This window comes from Carcharodon carcharias, chromosome 6 (assembly GCF_017639515.1).
Source record: "Carcharodon carcharias isolate sCarCar2 chromosome 6, sCarCar2.pri, whole genome shotgun sequence".
Classification (NCBI taxonomy): domain Eukaryota; kingdom Metazoa; phylum Chordata; class Chondrichthyes; order Lamniformes; family Lamnidae; genus Carcharodon; species Carcharodon carcharias.
Genome location: NC_054472.1, coordinates 167,241,155 through 167,266,402, shown reverse-complemented (window position 1 = coordinate 167,266,402; position 25,248 = coordinate 167,241,155). Strand labels below are relative to the sequence as shown.

Here is a 25,248-nt window from a genome sequence, read left to right as displayed (position 1 = left end):
CTTGCTGAAGAATTTTGGGGGTTATCGGGGTGGAAACAGGGTTAATGAGGTTATTTCTGATGATGAAGGATGGGATTGGGGTTTGGTTGGGGGAAGAGAAGTAGCCTGGGGACTCAAGGGCATGGGAAACTGGAGCTTGAGTTGGGAGGAATGGAGTTGGGATATTAGAGTAAGTAGGGGGTCGCCTGTAGGGTAAGAGTCTGGGATGGGAGCTGAGATTGGGGCTTGGCTGGGGCACAAGAGGAAGACTGATGGCTGGATCAAGGGTTTAGGGCATGGGTCGGGGAATCTGAAGACTGTAGTATTGGAGTTGGGCGTAAGATGATTCATGTGGGAGGGAAGAGAAGAAGATTGATGAATATGGTGACAAGAATAGAGTAACAGGGATTGGGACTTGGATAGGATGAGAGAGGGGGACCAGGCACTCAGCTCTGGGGGTAATTGGGGCTTAGGCAGGGAGAAAGGGGCCTGGGGGTTGTGGGTGAGTGTGCGCATAGCATTTTCTTCAAGGCCAAAAGAAGTAGGAAAATAGTGAGTGGCAGTGGTGCTGAGAGAGGAACAGCCAGTAAAGGCATGAGTGTAACCTGGGAACATCACTCTGGTTAAATAGTGAAAGATTGTTCTGGTGGGTGACAGAGGAGCAAGAGGAAGTGGAGACTGAGGGTTCTCACTGGAAGAACTAGAGGGAAAGGAGAGACAAAGGTTTTAACACTGATGCTTATTATATCATGGGATACATCATGAAAAGTACCTACTGAGACCATGACTAGAACATCATTTAGAAAGGGCAGGCATCCTGGCTGATACTCCTTCTTTCTATCCCAGGTCAATGGGTACGATCAGGAGCAAGAAACCTGGTTGATGTAGATAGGACCAGCCTTTGATGTATTCCATTCAGTTACAGTCATTGACTTACCCCTATGTTTGCACAGCATCTTAATGTAGTAGAAAAGATTGGTGCACAGGTTGAATGGAGAAGGAGTCCCTGATTTCCTGATCATATCACGGATCAGCATGGCCCTCCCAAACTTCCACTCGGTGTCTGACTGCGCCTGGATCCGCTGGTAGGTGTCACTCATCATTGCAATTAGCAAGTTAATCAGAACAATCAGGGTCATGACAAGGTACATTCCAAACACAAACTTGACAATGAATTGGGTAAAAATAGGTGTCCGATACAATGGAGGTAAGGTGTCTGGATCCACCATACCGAACAGAGCAAAGAAAAGTAGGACAGTAATATCCAAAGGGTCTTGAATATCATAATAATGCTCTTCTGAACCTGAACTATTGCCAGCGGATGGGTTGACCGGCAGTACTGGGTATACAGGCTGGTAAACAGCTGAAAGCTGCATGGTGAAGGCTACATGAAACAGGGCCAGAATGACTGCAAACCTGGCGAGGTCCTTCATCAGGTCTCGGATGATGACAGCCCAGGGGCCGAAGAGGTGGTGGAATGTTAGGAACTCCAAAAACTGCACAAAACAAAGTGTCATGGCCACTGCGAGGAAAATGTTTCGTGCAAAGAAGCAGTGCAGCCGGTCATGGTCCCGGAAAGCAAAGGCAAGCAGGTGACAGAAGACGGCAATGGCTGAAAATCCCAGAATGAAAACCCGTATCCATGCTAGTCCTGTTCTCTCCCCGGGATGGGTCAGTTCCGAGACCAGCATTCCTGAAAGCCAAGCTAACAGGAGCCATTCGTTCCAGCCCGGCAGCATCTGCCCTTCATATATTGGGCTAAGTGGGGGATAGACAATGGTTAATATAAATAACACCAGGAGAAAGATGTGAGAGACCAAATGGCTCATGAATTTCATAATCGGAATCCTGTTGAACCGGTGCTTAAGCGGAAGGGAGAACATCAGCCAGATAGGAGGGCAAAAAAGGAAGGTAAAGAACAAAAGGACTATTTTCCAGTGGGCCCACTTCAAGTTCCCGTACCAGACATCGGTCAGGTATTTCTGGACTGCTGGGTGGGCCACCACATCCTTCTGTTCACATTCTATTAAAGAGTCCAGCATTGTAGTGCCACGATGGTCCACGGCACGGAGTAGGTATCCAGCACTCCGGCAACCAGATGCTACAGTGAGGAGCTCAGCCGCCATGTTTTCGCAGTACTTGGCTGCTTCCAGCAGCTCCATCAGCCTTTCTTTTTCCTTCAGAGCTGTGATGCCAAAAGCGCGGGAGAGCTTGATGGCAGTGTCCATGGGGGCAGCTGAGTGCAGTACAAACTCTTCAATGACCTTGTTTCTATTAAGCTTTCCACAGACCATGAGGTCAAAGATAAACTGTAACAAAATACAGAAAGTTTGTGTTAGTTATTCTGATGGGCTACAATTAACTACAGAGTACTGCAAGAATTGGAGCATATCAATAATTACAATTGAATTTATATAGCTTCTTAGTTGCTGAAATATCTCAAAGCCTTTTACACACAGGGTAATTTTGATCTGTCAGTGTTAAATTAATGATAACACAAAGGCAGTATATTTCTTACAATTTTGCACAGGATAACATAGTATTTAAAACACAGGCCCACCTTTCTTCAACTGGGCCAGAATTTTTTGCTTGGTGTATGGGCATGTACGTAACACACTCAAGCATAAAATGACCCGATATTTCAGTTAGCAGAGGTGCGCAGGAGTCAGCAGCACGTCCGCCAACAATTAAGTGGCCTACTAAGATCCTTAATCAATTAATTAATTGAAATTTTTCGCTGCCCGTCCAGCTGTTCGGTTAGCAGATGGGCAAAAAGGCCAAGCGGCCTTTGCATTTTTGGCGAAACCTCGTCACGGGCTGGATGAGGTTTCGACCGGTTATTAAATAAAAAACTTTTTACAGTCATATTTAACATGTCCCTGCTCGCGGGACGTGTTTTCGTTATTTAAAAATCTTTCTTTTTATTGGTAAAAATCTTCAGCTCCCTGAGGCAGCTCTATGCTTCAGGAAGCTTTTGCTGCGTGCACTCGTCACATGCACAAACTTCAGCGCTCGCGCTCCTCCCAACCCCACTTTGACAGCGCTGAGGTTATCAGTGTGTGTTTCACACTGGCTGGTCTCTAATTGGGAGCCAGTGTGGAATCGGGGTCAGGGCCTGATTGCGGGCGGTGGCCGGTTTCCTGGGTGCTCCCAGGTCTGCCTGCAGCACCCGTCTAATGAGGGCAAAATTCTGCCCCTAAAGTCCTTCTATGTCTTTCTCCATCATGGGCAGAATTTCCCATTGTGAAATGGCGCGCTGTGATGTCAGGTGAACTTCCCGACGTCACCATGCGCCATCGCGATATTTGGGAAGGCGGGCGTGCTATAAGTTCAGATGCGCGCCCGCCATCAATTAACGGGCCAGTTAAGGCCCTTGAGACAGCAACTGATCTCGATTTTTCACAGCCCATGCAATCTTCAGGGTGTCGCATGGGCATAGCGGTCAGGCGGGTAGGAGACATTTGTATAAATCTCATCCACAGGCGGGATATGAGGGTCGCGAATATAATCTTTCAGGTATTTAAGTGTGAAAGTTACTTATACTTGCCTGTGTGAGCAGGAACACTTCAAAACTCATACCAGCTGCTTGGACAGGAAAAGAAGCCTTGGTCAAGACTCTACAGTAAAGATAATTTTTGGGGCCTGCAGGATTCAGGGAGCCTTCCCTTAGTCTGGGAATGGGAGTTGTGCTCTCCGCTGGAGGCACCTTCTCTGAGGTGGAAGGGAGGGCCAGAAGGGGGAGGAGGCCTGCACTCCTGCACATTCAGCCTCCAGTTAGGAGAGGCACAGGCACAAGGGGCGCAGGGCTAACAGGAAGTCCAAGGTGGAAGGGGCCGCAAAAGACGCCACTATCCTGCTGCCAGGGTATACAGGCAGCGAAGTAGTTACCTCAATATGTCTGAGGTGCAGTGCCGAGGGAGGCTCCATCTCTCAAAGAAGACAGTCACCTCCATCTGTCAGATGATAGGCCCTGAGATCTCTGCTAATTGTGTGGGTGGGCACCCCATGCCAATGGCTCTAAAGGTCACCGCTGCTTTCAACTTCTATGCCTGCGGCTCTTTCAAGGAGTCAGTGGGTGATCTCTGCGGAGGCACCCAATTAGCTGTCCACACTTGTGTCAAGCAGGTTACAGACGCTCTATTCAGGCATGCATTGACTCTCATCCACTGCCACTTGGACGAGGCCAGCCAGACAGAGCGGGCCAGAGGCTTTGCAGTGATTGCTGGCTTCTCCTGTGTCTAGAGTGCAAGAGACTGCACACATGTGGCCATCAAGGCGCCAGCAGTTAAGCCTGGCGCCTTCATCAACAGGAAGGGCTTCCATTCCATGAACGTGCAGATAGTGTGTGATCACGATGCTGATTCTGCAAGTCTGTGCAAGGTACCCAGGCAGCTCCCAAGAAGCTTACATCCTCAGACACTCCTAGGTGCCGAGGCTCTTCAGTGCTCCAGCCCAGCTTGATGGATGGCTGCTGGGTGACAAGGGTTATCCCCTTAGAAGGTGGGTCATGATGCCCCTCCACCATCCAAGAACAGAAGCTGAGCAGTGGTACAATAGGAGCCATGGCACCACAAGGGCTGTGGTGGAGAGAACCATCAGTCTTCTTAAGATGCGCTTCCGATGTCTGGACCGTTTAGGGGGTGCACTCCAATACCCCCCAGATCGTGTGTCGCTGATAGTGGTTGCATGCTGCACTTTCCACAATTTGGCGCTGGAAAGGGGGGACGCAGTGGACGAGGGAGACGTAGAGGCAGTTGCTCCAGCTGCACATTATGAGTCCAGCAGTGAGTCCGAGGATGAACATGCACAGTAGGATGCTGAGGGGGTAGACGCTGACCCGGGCATACTCCAGGGAGGCAGGGACACCCGGGAGGCTTTAATCCAAAGAACCTTCACTAGCCCACCAACGATGGACCTCCAACACACGCCAGGGTTGCAGGCTGTACACTCGATACCTGAGTGCAAAATCTGCCTGGATAGGAACATTCACTAAGGCCCTTGTCAATAAAGCTCAATGTCAAACAACTCACTCATAACATCATGGCTTCCCATCCACCTGCAGAAGTAAGGAATCACCCTGAGGCATGGCAACATGTCAAAATTTATTGAGTGAACAAATGTGACTTCATAAAGCAAAAAAAAAAGACTGTGTTGGGCATCACACCAAGTCTTCCAGAAAGTACTATGGACCAACATAAAAGCACCAGTGAGAAACCAGCAGTGTGCCTAAGGTGTCCTAAATTAATGCTTACGGGTGCTACGTCTTGGTGCTGTCCCCTTGCCTGGAGTGGCATCTGAGATAGCCTGCTCACTCTGCTGTCCTGTTGGCCTCGATGACCTTGGCGCCGTCCTCTGGCCTGTGGAGACTTTGATGGCCCCCTCCTGGAAGGGAGTAACCAGTTCCACAGCTGGCATCTCCCTAGTCTTTGCAGCCTCATCGGATGCCACAGTCACTGGCAGTGGGGCGGAGGAGCTGCTGTCCTCATCTGGAGCGCCCGGAGAAGAGCCCACAGAGAAGACAGACAGCTGCTGCACCAAGGTGAGGTCGCTTGGGACCCCCCTGCTCACCGTAGATGGATGGGCACCGAGCTGGGATACTTAGTGCTTAAACCACAATGGCACTGGCCAGCTGAGGTCAATGCCGCTGTGAGGGTTTGCAGGTCCGAGTGCATCCCCAGGAGGCCCTGACTGGTCTCCTGGAGGAGCCTCTCCACGAGAGTCGCCACTCTCTCCATGGAGGAAGCATGGCGCTCAGCCACGAGACTCATTGCATCGGTGATGCTCCGGGTGGACTCCTCAAGCACAGGCACCATGCTAGACATTGCCTCATGTATCTCTGCCAGATCGTCCCTCAGACCCGGCTCTACTTCCAGCGTTTGCTGCCTCACGGACGACTCCAGAGGCACATCATCAGCCTCATGAGCATGTGCCTGGTTCCTAGTAGTCTTCTGACTGGTGGTGCCCTGGGTACTCTCTGTCTCTGCCCGAACCTCAAGCAAGTGTGAGGCACCCTCACCGTCGTGCCCCGGGACACTAGCCAAATATCTAATTCCCACCGAGGTGCTAATATCTGCGCTGGTGCCTGCTTGGCAGAGATGGTGTGACGCTGGTGAGTGGATTCGTTCTGGGGCTACAGGGGTGAGAGATGGGTCCTCTGCCTCCTCCTCCTGGCCCTGCTCCGGTGATGCTGAAAGGAAGAAAAAGGACATTTGATTAGTTAAAGTGTCAATTTGCATGCCTGTACCCAGGATCATTATGCACGCATCCTTCCATAATCAATGGTCAACCCATGTTGCTAACTTCAATCACTGAGCATTCAGCAGTGCCATGGCTGCTAGGGGACACATGATGACCCCAGTGCTCGGCAAACATACCTCCCCATGGCACCCCAGCCTCACCGCCACTGTTGGACATGGTGCCTCTCCAGATCTATGGCCTGCTACATGTAAGCTGTTAGGATGGCCAACTGTGTCTGTCCTCCGCCAGCCCGCATTCGTTCAGAGACATTGTGCGCAATCTTCTCCTGAAAAGGAGAGAGATGCATTGATTAGTCCAGCCGATACCTGGATTCCCATCCCCAACCCAGCCAGAGTGGGACACTGCAGGGCTCCAGTGCTCCGTCATCCCGCAGCTGCTGCACACTCACCCAAACAAGCCAGAGCTGACTGCCCCTCCCTTGCCCAAATGCTGCCTCCATCACATTTGGCACCACACAGTCTAATGTTGCAAAGCAAGGAGGCACAAGCACGTGGAACACAAAGACCAGCAAATGGATTGGTGCCCCGTCACCTGGAAGCTCCCCTTCCAGCATGTTAGCACCCTGGCTTGGACATGCTTCTCAGTTCCAGCACTCTGCCTAGGTGCAGACTCTTGACTTCCACCCCCATTCTATACTCTGGGTGTCAGTGTCACACATGCTGCAGATGCAGAACACATCCTAGCTCAGTCCTCTCAGGATAAACCGGGCATGGGCAACCCCTGCTGGCGCACCCAGCGAGGGATACATGCAGTGAGGATTCAATGCCGTTACCGTACTCAGAGTTGCTGGGGGCAGGGTGGGGGCGGTGCGAGGGCGGGGTGGGGGTGCTGCAGGGGGTGGGGGGGGGGAGGTGGGGAGGTGTGGCTGGGGGGTAAAGGGTCATGGCAGAATTAAGTGACTTGAGGCAACATGGTACTCAGCCTTCCCGAGCGCAGGAGATCGTTGAATCTTTTGCGGCACTGGAGCCATGTGCACCGCACCGCATCATGGGAGCACACTGTCTCGGCCACTTCCTCTCACGCATGTTTGGTCAGGTGGGGAGGCTTCCATCACCCATCCCTCGGAAGAAGGACCTCCTGCTGCGCTGCCACCTCTTCCAGGAGGGCAGCTAGGCACTCGTCGGAAAAACGAGGGACACACTGCCCCACTGGCCTACCCTCCGGCCTGGCCTGCCCCAAAGGCCTACCCTCTGGACTTGTGTCAGGCACATTGCCCCTCTGATATGCTCTTCACCCAGCCATTGTGAGCAGCCTTGCAAAGGCTGCCAGGCCTTCATTTAAACAGGCTGTCAGGTCGCCATTGGAACCGGTGGTCTGAGCACGCTCACCGCCGCCCGCCCACTCCCGCTATCCACGGGAGTCGCAAACTACGCCTTAATTGGCCCACCCATGTAAAATGGCGATGCAGGCCCGATCATGGGCGGCGATCAGGTCTGCACCTGCCCGCACCCACTCCCGCACGGCCCACCCGACATGGGGAAAATCCCCCCAAATGCGCTTATCCAATTTCCTCTTAAACAAATCACTGGCATTTGCCTCCCATCAATCCTTGTGATAGCGTGTTCCACAAGCTAACCACTCTCTGCGTACAGAAGTTTCTTCTGAATTCGGTATTGGAGTTCTGTGATTCATTGTTACGGCGTATGCCATCCAAGTCTGAGGTGTGGAAGAAGGGAAGACAGCAGAGGCCTGAGTTGATCTGGACAGTAGCTGGCCAATGCCATTTTCTCAATAGCAAACATTCTATTTGCCGCGGGGCAGGCTGAATTCTGCGGAGAGGTAATGTGGGGTTGGCAGGGGTGGGGGGTCGGCGAACAGGCCACATATCAAGCTCACTGACAACATATTGAGTCACAAAGTATTGAAGCTTGTGATGGTATAGTGAGTTACAGAGCAGAAATTTTCTCCTGCCACCTGTGAGATCTTGTTAAATCTCTTACAAGGCGAGTGGTAAGTGCATCCGCCTGAAACAGCCATACTTACTGCTAACAGCCGTATGCAGCTCCCACAGTGCTGGACTCAAACAGCAATCGGTCCGAAAGGCATTGGCTGCTACCCAAATTTGGGGTTCTCCAACCTAGGCCACTATATATCTCTGAACCAATGGATCTCAGGTTAGTCTAAGTGGCAGGCACAATAAGATCATGGAGATTGAGGCTCAGATTTTCGTGGTTGAGATGGGTGTTGAGGGTTGGGAACTTCCCTGTCCTTGCAATCTTGCCTCCGTCCTAGAGGAGCCCGCCTGGCTTATTTTTATGTCGGGGAGGCAGGCATGGACTGGAGGCAGGTCCACATCCTCCAGAGTCAGGCCGAAGGCAGAAACAGGCCCCAAGACGGGGTTGGGCCAATGCTGATGCAGCACGGTTTTGAGATCCGTCTTCGTGGATGAGAACATTGGCTCCTCAAAACAATAAATAAAGCATAAATAAATAAATATGCCCCCCTCCCCCATCCTCACCCCTTTTCGTTCCTCATATCCACCCTCACTCCGCCCTTTACCCTTTTTATCCCCCGTAAACCCACGCTCACCTCCCCTTATCTGCCTCCCCAACACATTCACCCAAGTGTTTACTTTTGGTCCTATAATAACATTTTGTAAACCCTTCAAAGGCCCACAGAACTGTCAAAATAGAAAAAACATTGGGAAAGACTTCCCCCTTGTCAGGGTGGGCCTGGGAATGGCCATGAAATGGTCTGCTGCCCACGATAGGCCCCCAACCACGATTTCACACTGGCCAATTAACGACCAACCAGCATGAAACGCGTGCTGATAACCTCAGTGCTGCCGGAGTGGGGGCGGCAGGAGCACAAGCGCCGAAGTGTGCACATGTGCAGGGGTGCACTCAGTGAAGGCTCCCTGAGGGCACAGAGCTGCCTCAGGGAGCTGAAGATTTTTACAATCAAAATTAAAAATGTTAAAAATCCGGAAAAAATATCCGCACAGCGGACTCACGCTGGTGATTATTAAAGTCTTGCCCAAGCATTTTTTTTGATTTAATTACGGAAACCTCATCCCACCCCATGGATGAGGTTTCACAAAAAAATGCAAAGGCCGCCTGGCCCATCTGCTCAGCCGCCAACCATAAGGTTGGACGAGCAGCGGAAAATTCAACTTAATTACCAGCTGAAGGGCCCTAACAGGCCTCTTAATTGTCGGCGGGCGTGCTGCCGACCAAAATTCGCACAAGTGCACGATGATGTCGGGATGCTCGCCCGATGTCACCGCGTGCTATTTTACGTTTGGGTGTGTCGGGCACGCGTCCGCAAGCCGAGCTGAAAATCCTGCCCATTAGCCACATAAAGTATTGGAACAAAACACCACCCCCCACCCCCCATCCAAAGTCCTGCGAGCTCTGACTGTGCAATGACACAGATTCACCTCAGATTGCCGCATTTCCTTTTGAACCGTGAAGCCAGAAAAGCTCTGTCTGCCTCCAGGTCACAGTTCACGGCCTTACCCGTCAGACGTATATCAGGGAGCCTTTCCCGATACTGGCTGCCTTCATGAAAACCATGGGGCCATCTTTAAAATGGTGTCGGAAACATTAAACAACAGGCGGTTGGGGGTCACAACCTTTCCCCCATTCCCGTACTGGTGGAAACAGCTGGTGCTGGGAATGGAGGCGGGGCTTCTGGATCCAGGGCCTGGCTGCCATTTTTTTCCTGGCCTCCATCTCCACTTCAGTCCCCATTAGAACCATGAACGTCCGGCCCTGATAGTCCAGGAAAAGGTTATGAATGTGGCTGCTGTCTGCTCAACAGCCCCCCTGCCCTCGCACATAACAAATGACTGCCCTTTAATAACAATGGGAAGTGTACTCTGCCAGAATTTAGTTACTGAAATATAAGCACCCTTTATATTTTTTTACCTGACATCCCAGACTGCAAATCAACAACAATCAAGGCAGATTCATAAGCAGATTTATTCCCGCCCCCTCCACCAAGGCTGCTTTGAAGTAGCTTGCAGGAAAAATAAGGCACAGGGCTCAGAGACAACTCTCTTTGTAAGGTGCGTGGATTTTGGAATCTGGAAACCGTGGAGGAACTGAACCATTATCTCACTGGTTCTGTGCCTTGGTGTTTTGACAGGCTATCAAAAAACATGTAAGTTTGAAAAAAGGCTAGCTGACCAACTAGCCTGTAGGAAGCCCACGAACTTACAGCCAATCAAACCATATCAAACTGCCAACAACTGGAAGCTAGCCAGCATCTATTCACCGCCAACAGAGAGCTCTTATAGGTTTTCCATCTTCCACCAGCACCGAACCAGCTAGCTAAAGCCAGATAACCACACCAACAGACAACTAACCATATCAGTAGACAGCCAACCACATCAGCAGAAAGCTAAAAACACCATTGGCCAGTTAACCACATCAGCAGACAGCTAACCATATCAGTAGACAGCTAACCACACCAGCAGACAGCTAAAAACACCATTTGCCAGTTAACCACATCAGCAGACAGCTAACAGCACTATCAGACAGTTAACCACACTAGCACATAACTAACCATACCAACAGACAGATAACCATATCTGTAGCCAGTTAAGCACACCAGCAGACAGTTAACCACATCTGTAGCCAGTTAAACACACCAGTGCATAGCTAACCACACCAGCAGATAGCTAACCACACCAGCAGACAGTTAACCACACCATTTACTAATTAACCATACCAGCAGACAGCTAACCATACTATTAGCCCATTAACCACACCAGCAGATAGTTAACCAGCCATTAACCACATCATTTGCCAGTTAACTACATCAGTAGACAGTTAACCACATCAATAACTAAGTAACCGCATCAATAGCCAGTTAACCACACCAGTCCATGTCCAAATGCAGCAAGATCTGGACAATATCCAGACTTGGGCTGACAAATGGAAAGTAAATTTCACGCCACACAAATACCAGAGAATGACCATTTCCAACAAGACAGAATCTAACCATCGCCTCTTGATGTTCAATGGCATTGCCATCACACACTATCAACATCCTTGAGGTTACCATTGACTAGAAGCTGAACTGGACTAGCTATATAAATACTGTGGCTACAAGAACAGGTCAGAGGCTAGGAATCCTATGGCGAGTAATCCACCTGCTGACTCTCTAAAGCCTGTCCACCACCTACAAGGCACAAATCAGGAGTGTGATGGTATACTCGCCACTTGCCTGGGTGAGTGCAGCTCTGACAACACTCAAGAAGCTCAACGCCATCTAGGACAAAGCAGCCCACTTGATTGACACCCCATCCACAAACATTCATTCCCTCTGCCACTGGCGCGCAGTGGCAGCAGTGTGTACCATCTAAAAGACACTCTGCAGGAATTAACCAAGCCTCCTGAGACAACACCTTCCAAAATCACGACCATTACCATCTCGAAGGAGAAGGCAGTAGAACATTGGAACACCACCACTTGGAAGTTCTCTCCAAGCCACTCAACATCCTGACTTGGAAATATATCGCTGTTCCTTCATTGTTGCTGGGTTAAAATCCTAAAACTCCCTCCCTAACAGCACTGTGGGTGAATCTAAGCCACATGGGCTGCAGCGGTTCAAGAAGGCAGTTCACTACCACCTTCGCGAGGGCAATTAGGGACAGGCAATAAACGCTGGCCTAGCCAGCGACGCTCACATCCCATGAATAAATAAAAATAAAATCAGCAAACAGCTGACAACACCAGCAGGCAGTTGACAACAGCAGCAGGCAGCTGACAACACCAGCAGACAGTTGACAACACCAGCAGGCAGCTGACAACACCAGCGGGCAGCTGACAACACCAGCGGACAGTTGACAACACCAGCAGGCAGCTGACAACACCAGCAGACAGATGACTACACCAGCAGGCAGCTGACAACACCAGCAGACAGATGACTACACCAGCAGACAGTTGATAACACCAGCAGACAGCTGACAACACCAGTAGGCAGCTGACAACACCAGCAGACAGATGACTACACCAGCAGACAGTTGACAACACCAGCAGACAGCTGACAACACCAGCAGACAGCTGACAACACCAGCAGACAGTTGACTACACCAGCAGACAGTTGACAACACCAGCAGACAGCTGACAACACCAGCGGACAGTTGACTACACCAGTAGACAGTTGACAACACCAGCAGACAGCTGACAACACCAGAGGACAGTTGACAACACCAACAGGCAGCTACCACCCTATAACCAAACATGTGAGCTGCCTGACAGCTTCCACCCGCAGCCAGTTGCAACTGGTTCAGTTACAAAAACATCCAATGATAAATTACATTCTTGGGGCACAATGCTATTAAGTCACAAAAAGGACCAACTGCTCTTGACATTACGGACTCCAATTATAAATCGCAAAAATATACTAATCAAGAAAGATCTAACATGAGCCGACAACGAACCAAACAGAAGAAAGTTAATAAACAAGTTTGGTTTATTGGTTTTGCCTGGTAATTTATTCCATATATCGATTACTCTTTATGTGAAATACATCGATATGAATTTCCTATTTAATCATATTTACTCATATTTCCTGAATTTTTTAACCTTTTGGCCATGTTAACAATTTATCTCGTTCTATATTCCCAATCCCTTTATAATTCTTAAAACTTTTCTCGGGTCTCCTTGTAGTTAGTAGTCAGTTAACCACACCAGTCCATGTACAAATGCAGCAACACCAAGCTTGGGCTGACAAATGGAAAGTAACATTCGTGCCACACAAGTGCCAGGCAATGACCATCTCCAACAAGAGAGAATCTAACCATTGCCTCTCCGACATTCAGCGGCATTCCCATCACTGAATTCCCCACTATCAATATCCTGGGGTCACCATTGACCAGAAACTGAACTGGACTAGCCATATAAATATTGTGGCTACAAGAGCAGGTCAGAGGCTAGGAATCCTACGGCGAGTAACTCACCTCCTGACTCCCTAAAGCTTGTCCACCATTTACAAGGCACAAATCAGGAGTGTGATGGAATACACTCCACTGGTTAACTCTGATGAGCACAAATCAACCGCCTTGTGTTCCTCATCATGGTAGCTGATGAACAAATATTCATCAGAAGATAGAACCAGAGGTGGCATGAAGAGAAAGAAATGCATCAAGTTGTTATTATCTACAACACACTTCCTGTAGGGAAGGTGGGAGCAGATTCAATAGTCCCTTCACAAGAAAACTGGATAAATACTTCAAGAGAAAATCTTTGCAGGCTATGGGGGAAAAGGAGGGCTGTAAGACTAATTGGATAGCTCTTTCAATAGAGGCGTGATGGGTTGAATGGTCTCCTGCTGTGCTGTTCAATAATTCTATGAAATGTTCATTATGCTGAATGTGTTATAAGCAGCATTCTGTCTGTGTTGATTCTACAGAGGTGTTGCCTAAAGTTTTGTACTTCAACCACCTACCTTGCGATCCTCTGTTAGTTTAAGGGTGATGTTGTTCTTTCGGATTAGAAAGCTAACCACCTCTTGGTGGTGATCAGCTGCTGCATACTGAATGGGAGTCTTTCCTTCCTTACATTCCAGCTTGGGAGAAGCTCCGCTTTCCACCAGGAACTGCACTGTATCCAAGTAACCAGATTTTGCTGCAAAATGCAGTGGAGTCCAACCATTCTGAACAAAGGAGTGAAAATAGTCAATTGAATCCAACTCTGTGGTAATTTTCTCTTTCTACCACAATGTTGCCCTCCCCCTCAATCCTCCACTTTGTACTGTGGGCTTTTCTTTCTCTGACTGTTAGGAAAGAGGTTTCTAACCATACCTAGGCAATGCACCCTCAACATTTTGAGGTGCACGTCTGTAGCTGGCATGACTCACTCTGATTTTACTTCCCTCTCAGAGGAGTATGCCAGTAGGTTATGATTAATATTTGGACCTTGCTTGGCAGTGAAATGCAATTGAGAATCATTGTCCTGTAAAAGCGCATTCACACACTACACAACAATTAAATTCTCTAATCGCTGAATCACTAAGAGGCAAAGAAAAATGAGAGGTTGCCCTCTCAGCCTGCTGAACACCACAATGTACAATTGGATGTGAGTATAATGTGCTGGGGTTTGCATTTGCCAGGGAATAGATCTCGGGGAGCACAGGAGGAGAGAATAATGTTAAATTTTATTGCCATGAAAATTAGGTGAGTGCAAATCAGTCACCCATTTCATAATCGGATGGATTTTGAAGTCAGCAGAAAATAAAACTTAGGCACAAAGGCAGAAAATATTTTTTAAAAAGCACCAGACAGGTAATGTTTCTTAAAAACAAAAAAATAAAAACAAAAAAACTGCGGATGCTGGAAATCCAAAACAAAAACAGAATTACCTGGAAAAACTCAGCAGGTCTGGCAGCATGTTTCTTGCCTCTTATCACCCACCTTATCTATGACGTTGATCTCAGCCCCCTGGCCAAGTAGTGCTCGTGCCATCTCAATGTGACCATTGGCTGTTGCCAGGTGCAGGCAGGTGCGCCCTCTTTTGTCTTTGAGGTGCAGCTGGGAGGTGGATTTACTCAGGAGAAGCCCAACTACTGCAGTGTGTCCATTCTGCGCTGCGAGGTGGAGTGGGGTGGAACCCTAGAACAAGATCCAAGCGGTCACTGCCTCAGTTATGTGGTCCTGCTCAGGCGCTGGTTCAACACCGAGTCCACACAAGAAAAACACAATGCTACAAAAAAAGTAAGATGGCCAACCTTCTGCTGAAAGTATATTTGTTGTACCGCCTTCTTGTTCAAGCACATATGTAGCACTTATTAAAACACATCATCAGGCCACTTACATGTGAGGGCAATGTGAAGAAATGAATGCCTGGTTCTTCCTAAAACGGTAGCATCCTGTCCGTGTTGATTTTACCGAACAAACGCTTGGCAAACATTTATCGATGAAGATAAAAACAAAAAAACTGCGGATGCTGGAAATCCAAAACAAAAACAGAATTACCTGGAAAAACTCAGCAGGTCTGGCAGCATCGGCGGAGAAGAAAAGAGTTGACGTTTCGAGTCCTCATGACCCTTCGACAGAACTTGAGTTCGAGTCCAGGAAAGAGCTGAAATATAAGCTGGTTTAAGGTGTGTGTGTGGGGGGCGGAGAGATAGAGAGACAGAGAGGTGGAGGGGGTTGGTGTGGTTGTAGCGACAAACAAGCAGTGATAGAAGCAGAATATCAAAAGATGTCAACAACAATAGTACAATAGAACACATAGGTGTTAAAGATAAAGTTGGTGATATTATCTAAACGAATGTGCTAATTAAGAATGGATGGTAGGGCACTCAAGGTATAGCTCTAGTGGGTTTTTTTTTTTTTTTTTATTTTATATAATGGAAATAGGTGGGAAAAGGAAAATCTTTATAATTTATTGGGAAAAAAAAAAGAGAAGGGGGAAACAGAAAGGGGGTGAGGATGGGGGAGGGGACTCACGACCTAAAGTTGTTGAATTCAATATTCAGTCCGGAAGGCTGTAAAGTCCCTAGTCGGAAGATGAGGTGTTGTTCCTCCAGTTTGCGTTGGGCTTCACTGGAACAATGCAGCAAGCCAAGGACAGACATGTGGGCAAGAGAGCAGGGTGGAGTGTTAAAATGGCAAGCGACAGGGAGGTTTGGGTCATTCTTGCGGACAGACCGCAGGTGTTCTGCAAAGCGGTCGCCCAGTTTACGTTTGGTCTCTCCAATGTAGAGGAGACCACATTGGGAGCAACGAATGCAGTAGACTAAGTTGGGGGAAATGCAAGTGAAATGCTGCTTCACTTGAAAGGAGTGTTTGGGTCCTTGGACGGTGAGGAGAGAGGAAGTGAAGGGGCAGGTGTTGCATCTTTTGCGTGGGCAAGGGGTTGTGCCATAGGAGGGGGTTGAGGAGTAGGGGGTGATGGAGGAGTGGACCAGGGTGTCCCGGAGGGAGCGATCCCTACGGAATGCCGATAAGGGGGGTGAAGGGAAGATGTGTTTGGTAGTGGCATCATGCTGGAGTTGGCGGAAATGGCGGAGGATGATCCTTTGAATGCGGAGGCTGGTGGGGTGATAAGTGAGGACAAGGGGGACCCTATCATGTTTCTGGGAGGGAGGAGAAGGAGTGAGGGCGGATGCGCGGGAGATGGGCCGGACACGGTTGAGGGCCCTGTCAACGACCGTGGGTGGAAAACCTCGGTTAAGGAAGAAGGAGGACATGTCAGAGGAACTGTTTTTGAATGTAGCATCATCGGAACAGATGCGACGGAGGCGAAGGAACTGAGAGAATGGGATGGAGTCCTTACAGGAAGTGGGGTGTGAGGAGCTGTAGTCGAGATAGCTGTGGGTGTCGGTGGGTTTGTAATGGATATTGGTGGACAGTCTATCACCAGAGATTGAGACAGAGAGGTCAAGGAAGGGAAGGGAAGTGTCAGAGATGGACCACGTGAAAATGATGGAGGGGTGGAGATTGGAAGCAAAGTTAATAAATTTTTCCAAGTCCTGACGAGAGCATGAAGCAGCACCGAAATAATCATCGATGTACCGGAGAAAGAGTTGTGGAAGGGGGCCGGAGTAGGACTGCAACAAGGAATGTTCCACATACCCCATAAAGAGACAGGCATAGCTGGGGCCCATGCGGGTACCCATAGCCACACCTTTTATTTGGAGGAAGTGAGAGGAGTTGAAGGAGAAATTGTTCAGCGTGAGAACAAGTTCAGCCAGACGGAGGAGAGTAGTGGTGGATGGGGATTGTTCGGGCCTCTGTTCGAGGAAGAAGCTAAGGGCCCTCAGACCATCCTGGTGGGGGATGGAGGTGTAGAGGGATTGGACGTCCATGGTGAAGAGGAAGCGGTAGGGGCCAGGGAACTGGAAATTGTTGATGTGACGTAAGGTGTCAGAGGAATCACGGATGTAGGTGGGAAGGGACTGGACAAGGGGAGAGAGAAGGGAGTCAAGATAACGAGAAATGAGTTCTGTGGGGCAGGAGCAAGCTGAGACGATCGGTCTACCGGGGCAGTTCTGTTTGTGGATTTTGGGTAGGAGATAGAAGCGGGCCGTCCGAGGTTGGGCAACTATCAGGTTGGAAGCTGTGGGAGGGAGATCCCCAGAGGAGATGAGGTCAGTGACAGTCCTGGAAACAATGGCTTGATGTTCAGTGGTGGGGTCATGGTCCAGGGAGAGGTAGGAGGAAGTGTCTGCGAGTTGACGCTCAGCCTCCGCGTGGTAGAGGTCAGTGCGCCAGACAACAACAGCACCACCCTTGTCAGCGGGTTTGATGACAATGTCAGGGTTGGACCTGAGAGAATGGAGTGCAGTAAGTTCAGAGAGAGACAGGTTAGAATGGGTGAGAGGAGCAGAGAAATTGAGACGACTAATGTCGCGCCGACAGTTCTCAATGAAAAGATCGAGAGAAGGTAAGAATCCAGAGGGAGGGGTCCAGGTGGAGGGAGAATATTGAAGATGGGTAAAAGGATCCGTTGAACTGGGAGAGGACTCCTGCCCAAAGAAGTGAGCCCGGAGACGAAGACGGCGGAAGAAGAGTTCAGTATCATGCCGAGCCCGAAATTCATTGAGGTGAGGGCGTAAGGGTATGAAACTAAGTCCTTTGCTGAGCACTGAACGTTCAGCATCGGAGAGGGGAAGGTCAGGGGGTATAGTGAATACACGGCTGGGGTTGGGATTGGAAGATGGGGTGGGGACGGAGGGACAGGCAGGGGTGGAGGGTCCTAGATGGGTGTTGGTGTCGATGAGTTGTTGGAGCTTGCGTTCCTTAGCACTTGAGAGAAAGAGAAAAAGTTTCTTGTTGAGGCGTCGGATGAGCCGAAGGATAAAATGAAACTGGGGGCACGCGCAGCTTTGAAAAAGGGTACGGCGGTGCTGCTGGAGGGAGAGGTCGAGTGTGTTCATATGGCGGCGCATGGCACTGAGAGTGGATTTCAGAATGTGACGGGAACAGCAGTCCGAGAAACGTTTTATGTCCCGGAGATACCTGTAATCCTGGGTGGGTTCGAAACATGAGGGGTGGAATTTCAGTTGAAATCCATGTGGGGTAAGTCGGAGACGGAGACAGTCACTGAGAAAGGAGATATGGCTGTGAAAGCGGGTTTTAGTAAACACCTTGTCAAACACTAGGAGAGAAATGGAAAGCAATGAAGGTGAACAAGGCAACAGAGAAATCCGGAAATCTTGTCGCAGAGAGGAACAGAACTTCTTCAAGGAGGTAGGCATTTCTTGAAGAGCAGTGGCAGTCAATTAAACACAGAGATAAAAACAAAAAAACTGCGGATGCTGGAAATCCAAAACAAAAACAGAATTACCTGGAAAAACTCAGCAGGTCTGGCAGCATCGGCGGAGAAGAAAAGAGTTGACGTTTCGAGTCCTCATGACCCTTCGACAGAACTTGAGTTCGAGTCCAGGAAAGAGCTTATATTTCAGCTCTTTCCTGGACTCGAACTCAAGTTCTGTCGAAGGGTCATGAGGACTCGAAACGTCAACTCTTTTCTTCTCCGCCGATGCTGCCAGACCTGCTGAGTTTTTCCAGGTAATTCTGTTTTTGTTTTGGATTTCCAGCATCCGCAGTTTTTTTGTTTTTATCTCTGTGTTTAATTGACTGCCACTGCTCTTCAAGAAATGCCTACCTCCTTGAAGAAGTTCTGTTCCTCTCTGCGACAAGATTTCCGGATTTCTCTGTTGCCTTGTTCACCTTCATTGCTTTCCATTTCTCTCCTAGTGTTTGACAAGGTGTTTACTAAAACCCGCTTTCACAGCCATATCTCCTTTCTCAGTGACTGTCTCCGTCTCCGACTTACCCCACATGGATTTCAACTGAAATTCCACCCCTCATGTTTCGAACCCACCCAGGATTACAGGTATCTCCGGGACATAAAACGTTTCTCGGACTGCTGTTCCCGTCACATTCTGAAATCCACTCTCAGTGCCATGCGCCGCCATATGAACACACTCGACCTCTCCCTCCAGCAGCACCGCCGTACCCTTTTTCAAAGCTGCGCGTGCCCCCAGTTTCATTTTATCCTTCGGCTCATCCGACGCCTCAACAAGAAACTTTTTCTCTTTCTCTCAAGTGCTAAGGAACGCAAGCTCCAACAACTCATCGACACCAACACCCATCTAGGACCCTCCACCCCTGCCTGTCCCTCCGTCCCCACCCCATCTTCCAATCCCAACCCCAGCCGTGTATTCACTATACCCCCTGACCTTCCCCTCTCCGATGCTGAACGTTCAGTGCTCAGCAAAGGACTTAGTTTCATACCCTTACGCCCTCACCTCAATGAATTTCGGGCTCGGCATGATACTGAACTCTTCTTCCGCCGTCTTCGTCTCCGGGCTCACTTCTTTGGGCAGGAGTCCTCTCCCAGTTCAACGGATCCTTTTACCCATCTTCAATATTCTCCCTCCACCTGGACCCCTCCCTCTGGATTCTTACCTTCTCTCGATCTTTTCATTGAGAACTGTCGGCGCGACATTAGTCGTCTCAATTTCTCTGCTCCTCTCACCCATTCTAACCTGTCTCTCTCTGAACTTACTGCACTCCATTCTCTCAGGTCCAACCCTGACATTGTCATCAAACCCGCTGACAAGGGTGGTGCTGTTGTTGTCTGGCGCACTGACCTCTACCACGCGGAGGCTGAGCGTCAACTCGCAGACACTTCCTCCTACCTCTCCCTGGACCATGACCCCACCACTGAACATCAAGCCATTGTTTCCAGGACTGTCACTGACCTCATCTCCTCTGGGGATCTCCCTCCCACAGCTTCCAACCTGATAGTTGCCCAACCTCGGACGGCCCGCTTCTATCTCCTACCCAAAATCCACAAACAGAACTGCCCCGGTAGACCGATCGTCTCAGCTTGCTCCTGCCCCACAGAACTCATTTCTCGTTATCTTGACTCCCTTCTCTCTCCCCTTGTCCAGTCCCTTCCCACCTACATCCGTGATTCCTCTGACACCTTACGTCACATCAACAATTTCCAGTTCCCTGGCCCCTACCGCTTCCTCTTCACCATGGACGTCCAATCCCTCTACACCTCCATCCCCCACCAGGATGGTCTGAGGGCCCTTAGCTTCTTCCTCGAACAGAGGCCCGAACAATCCCCATCCACCACTACTCTCCTCCGTCTGGCTGAACTTGTTCTCACGCTGAACAATTTCTCCTTCAACTCCTCTCACTTCCTCCAAATAAAAGGTGTGGCTATGGGTACCCGCATGGGCCCCAGCTATGCCTGTCTCTTTATGGGTATGTGGAACATTCCTTGTTGCAGTCCTACTCCGGCCCCCTTCCACAACTCTTTCTCCGGTACATCGATGATTATTTCGGTGCTGCTTCATGCTCTCGTCAGGACTTGGAAAAATTTATTAATTTTGCTTCCAATCTCCACCCCTCCATCATTTTCACGTGGTCCATCTCTGACACTTCCCTTCCCTTCCTTGACCTCTCTGTCTCAATCTCTGGTGATAGACTGTCCACCAATATCCATTACAAACCCACCGACACCCACAGCTATCTCGACTACAGCTCCTCACACCCCACTTCCTGTAAGGACTCCATCCCATTCTCTCAGTTCCTTCGCCTCCGTCGCATCTGTTCCGATGATGCTACATTCAAAAACAGTTCCTCTGACATGTCCTCCTTCTTCCTTAACCGAGGTTTTCCACCCACGGTCGTTGACAGGGCCCTCAACCGTGTCCGGCCCATCTCCCGCGCATCCGCCCTCACTCCTTCTCCTCCCTCCCAGAAACATGATAGGGTCCCCCTTGTCCTCACTTATCACCCCACCAGCCTCCGCATTCAAAGGATCATCCTCCGCCATTTCCGCCAACTCCAGCATGATGCCACTACCAAACACATCTTCCCTTCACCCCCCTTATCGGCATTCCGTAGGGATCGCTCCCTCCGGGACACCCTGGTCCACTCCTCCATCACCCCCTACTCCTCAACCCCCTCCTATGGCACAACCCCTTGCCCACGCAAAAGATGCAACACCTGCCCCTTCACTTCCTCTCTCCTCACCGTCCAAGGACCCAAACACTCCTTTCAAGTGAAGCAGCATTTCACTTGCATTTCCCCCAACTTAGTCTACTGCATTCGTTGCTCCCAATGTGGTCTCCTCTACATTGGAGAGACCAAACGTAAACTGGGCGACCGCTTTGCAGAACACCTGCGGTCTGTCCGCAAGAATGACCCAAACCTCCCTGTCGCTTGCCATTTTAACACTCCACCCTGCTCTCTTGCCCACATGTCTGTCCTTGGCTTGCTGCATTGTTCCAGTGAAGCCCAACGCAAACTGGAGGAACAACACCTCATCTTCCGACTAGGGACTTTACAGCCTTCCGGACTGAATATTGAATTCAACAACTTTAGGTCGTGAGTCCCCTCCCCCATCCTCACCCCCTTTCTGTTTCCCCCTTCTCTTTTTTTTTTTTTCCCAATAAATTATAAAGATTTTCCTTTTCCCACCTATTTCCATTATATAAAATAAAAAAAAAACCCACTAGAGCTATACCTTGAGTGCCCTACCATCCATTCTTAATTAGCACATTCGTTTAGATAATATCACCAACTTTATCTTTAACACCTATGTGTTCTATTGTACTATTGTTGTTGACATCTTTTGATATTCTGCTTCTATCACTGCTTGTTTGTCGCTACAACCACACCAACCCCCTCCACCTCTCTGTCTCTCTATCTCTCCGCCCCCCACACACACACCTTAAACCAGCTTATATTTCAGCTCTTTCCTGGACTCGAACTCAAGTTCTGTCGAAGGGTCATGAGGACTCGAAACGTCAACTCTTTTCTTCTCCGCCGATGCTGCCAGACCTGCTGAGTTTTTCCAGGTAATTCCATTTATCGATGAAGACCTTGCTCTATTTTAACCAACGCAGAAAACAAGCTGAGTTCTGCCTATGCTATTCCCAGTGATTGCACGTTCTCATGTAAGATTGTGCAGTTTATGAGGGGATGTTGCTTTATTCATGACACTAGAGGCACCGCCTGTGACAGTTACTTACTCATTGTGCCGCTTTGTGCTGTATAACAATTCTGGACAGGACTCGTCAGCGGAGCACTGGATCCATCCGGCTGAAACGTAAATTGTAACTTCCCATGCATGGAGATTCACCTGACAGCAGCATACATCAGGGATATCAGACATGCAGGTCAACCCGTCCAGCACAATTTTCCATCGATTAATGAATGGATGAAATTTTTAATAAGTGCTCGCATTGTACTGTAAAATCTGCATTTTACTAGGAAAAGAGGGACTCCTGGTCTGCTCTGAACACCGATTCAAGCCCAATGAAGAACTGTAGTGTTTACGAGTTGTAACCTCGCCTGTATCTTTTGAGACACCACTGAGCTTAAAATATTTGACACATTTTAAGTGTTATCGTAAATCAAATAAAAAACATAGCAGGCTGGTTCATTTTTACTTGGATTCTGAGGATTGTTTATGGGAGTTCAGTGATGTATATTTGTTCATGTCTGTGTGTGCATGTGTACGAGTATGTGCGTGTGAATGAACAAGGATATTTATAATCGAAGGACCTTGTGACATTAAGATAAGTGAATGGAAGAAAAACTACAGTGGAGGCTGTGCAGAAAGGTTTCACTTTCCACCAAAAGCTACTTAGAATTTCTGAGGAGGAAGTTAATTCTTTCTGCCCCTAACCCCCCAGGGCCAACATTATCAAGGTTGATATTTCTGATTTACTTTATCCCATCCAGTATTTCCCACTCCTCACCCTTAACCTCAATTTCTAGGCAGGCACATGGGCTAGATTTAACAAGGTGTCATGGTCCCTGCAATCCCCACCCCTGTCTGGGCTAAAACATTGTTGGGGGGGCTGGTCCATGATCCCCCTGTCTGCCCCACAGTGAATTAACACTGGAAACAGTGACTTTGTTGGATCCTTGTCACTAGTTTTGTTCGACTAATGGATTTGGATTGCACGCTTGTTTTAGGATGACTGAGTTGGTACCATAGACATAACAGATCAGCAGACAATTCTTATGTATTTATTTACAAAGGAACTCAGCAGCTACACTTGAGTACTAACAACTAAAACTCTGTCTCTACATTCCAGACTCTGACTCTAGACTACTCACTACTGACCTCAGGCTACAGGCGACTAAGGTAGCCCACGCTACTCTGCCATTGGATAATAAGATCATGTGATCTATTATAACATTCCTCTAAAAGGTATATTACACAGTGAATTACCACAGACTTTTGCCCCATCTTTAGAGGAAGTCCTGCCTTAGAGAGCTGCTGCCCAATTGGATTGTCATTCTAGCAGCACCAGCTGGGAGTGGTGGCCATGGCTGGGACTACAGCTAGTCCCAACAAAGAAGATCCTGGACTCAGAGGTAAGACTGCCAGGGCCCAGTGAGGAGGTTAAGGAATGTAGGGAGCAGGTTCAAGAGGTCAGGTGGAGGGCGTAACATGGCCTTGCACGGCAGGGTGCCCTCCGATGGGCCCAATGGACTCGCAAAGGAGTTCCCCCTTCACTTGTCAACTCGAGCTTGTGCAGTGAAAGCTTAAGGGATGAGGTAGTTAAATAGCCATGAATTGGCCACTTAAGGGCTTCAGTAGCCCCAAGGTCAAGAGGGCCACCCAACGCCTACCCCATCTCCTGTAAAATTTCGGACAAGTCAGAGTGGGTGGGTAGGCAGTGGAATAGTTAGCTGCTGGATTTTACGAGTTCCCCTGCCTTCAAGCCTGCAGGCGCGGGATCATAAAATCCAGCCCAATATGTTCATTAAGAATCATGTCCACCTCTTCCGCCTCCACACACAGGTTTTTTTTAAATTCTGTAATAGGCCCCACTCCTTCTTTAGATGTCATCTTGCTCTTTTTCTATTTATATAACTTACTTGGATTTTCCTTAATTTTCCTCACTAATATTTTTTTCATACCCTATCTTTCCTTTCCTAGCTTTCCTTTTAATTTCACCCTGCACATTTTATGGGCCTCAATTATTTACAATATATATTAATGGCTTAGATGAGGGAAGTGAATGTACTATCGCCAAGTTTGTGGATGACACAAAAATAGGCGGGAAGGCAAATGGTGAGGATGACGCAAGGAGTCTACAGAGGAATATAGGCAGATTAAGTGAGTGGGCAAAAACTTGGCAAATGGAATATATGTGGGAAAATGTGAGGTTATGCGCATTAGCAGGAAGAATAGAGGAGCTGAATATTATTTAAATGGAGAAAGGCTGCAGAACACTGCAGCACAAAGAGATTTGGGAGTCCTTGTGTGTGAATCACAAAAAGCTAACATACAAGTTCAACAGGTAATAGGGAAGGCAAATGGAATGTTGGCCTTTATTTCAAAGGGAATGGAGTATAAAAATAGGGAAGTCTTGCTAAAACTATGCAAGGCACTAGTTAGACCACACCTAGAATACAACTTAGGTCCCCTTATCTAAGGAAAGATATACTGGCATTGGAGGCAGTCCAGAGAAGGTTCACTAGGTTGATCCTGGGTATGGAGGGATTTTTTTATGAAGCGAGGTTGAGTAGGTTGGGCCAGCATTCATTGGAATTTAGAAGAATGAGAGGTGACCTTATTGAAACATATAAGATTCTTAGGGGGCTTGACAGTGTAGATGCTGAGAGGTTGTTTCCCTTTGTGGCAGAGTCTAGGTCCAGAGGGCATAATTTCAGAGGGTAGTCAATCTCTACCACAGAGGGCTGTAGAGGCTGGGTCGTTAAGTATATTCAAGGCTGAGATAGACAGATTTTTAATCAGTAAGGGAATCAAGGGTTATGGGGAAAAGGCCAGAAAGTGGAGTTGAGGATTATCAGATCAGCCATGATCTCCTTGAATGACAGAGCAGGCTCAATGGCCTACTTCTGCTCCTATGCCTTATGGTCTTATAATCCTTGCTCACTGGAATCACCCCCCTCCCATGTCAAACTTACCACCCACGTCGGCAGGAAAACACACCGGTGCAGAACACATCTTGACAAATGTGACGTGCAGAAGTTGGGACTTAACGTCAGGGCCTTGCTCACATCGCAGACACCTGAGGGGCAGAAGCTAGAGCTCAGCAGCAATG

General features: G+C 48.8%; 1 protein-coding gene across 1 annotated transcript in view; it reads right to left on the bottom strand.

Moving 5' to 3' along the window:
• The window catches only part of trpn1 (transient receptor potential cation channel, subfamily N, member 1), a 326,508-nt gene that overhangs the window by 28,020 nt on the left and 273,240 nt on the right, over positions 1-25,248 (bottom strand). Inside the window, exons 25-27 of the mRNA XM_041189307.1 lie at positions 14,600-14,797; positions 13,636-13,842; positions 917-2,288 (exon numbers count right to left, since the gene is read on the bottom strand). Of these exons, the coding sequence (XP_041045241.1) occupies positions 917-2,288; positions 13,636-13,842; positions 14,600-14,797 (1,777 nt within the window). The remainder of the gene's footprint in view (positions 1-916; positions 2,289-13,635; positions 13,843-14,599; positions 14,798-25,248) is intronic.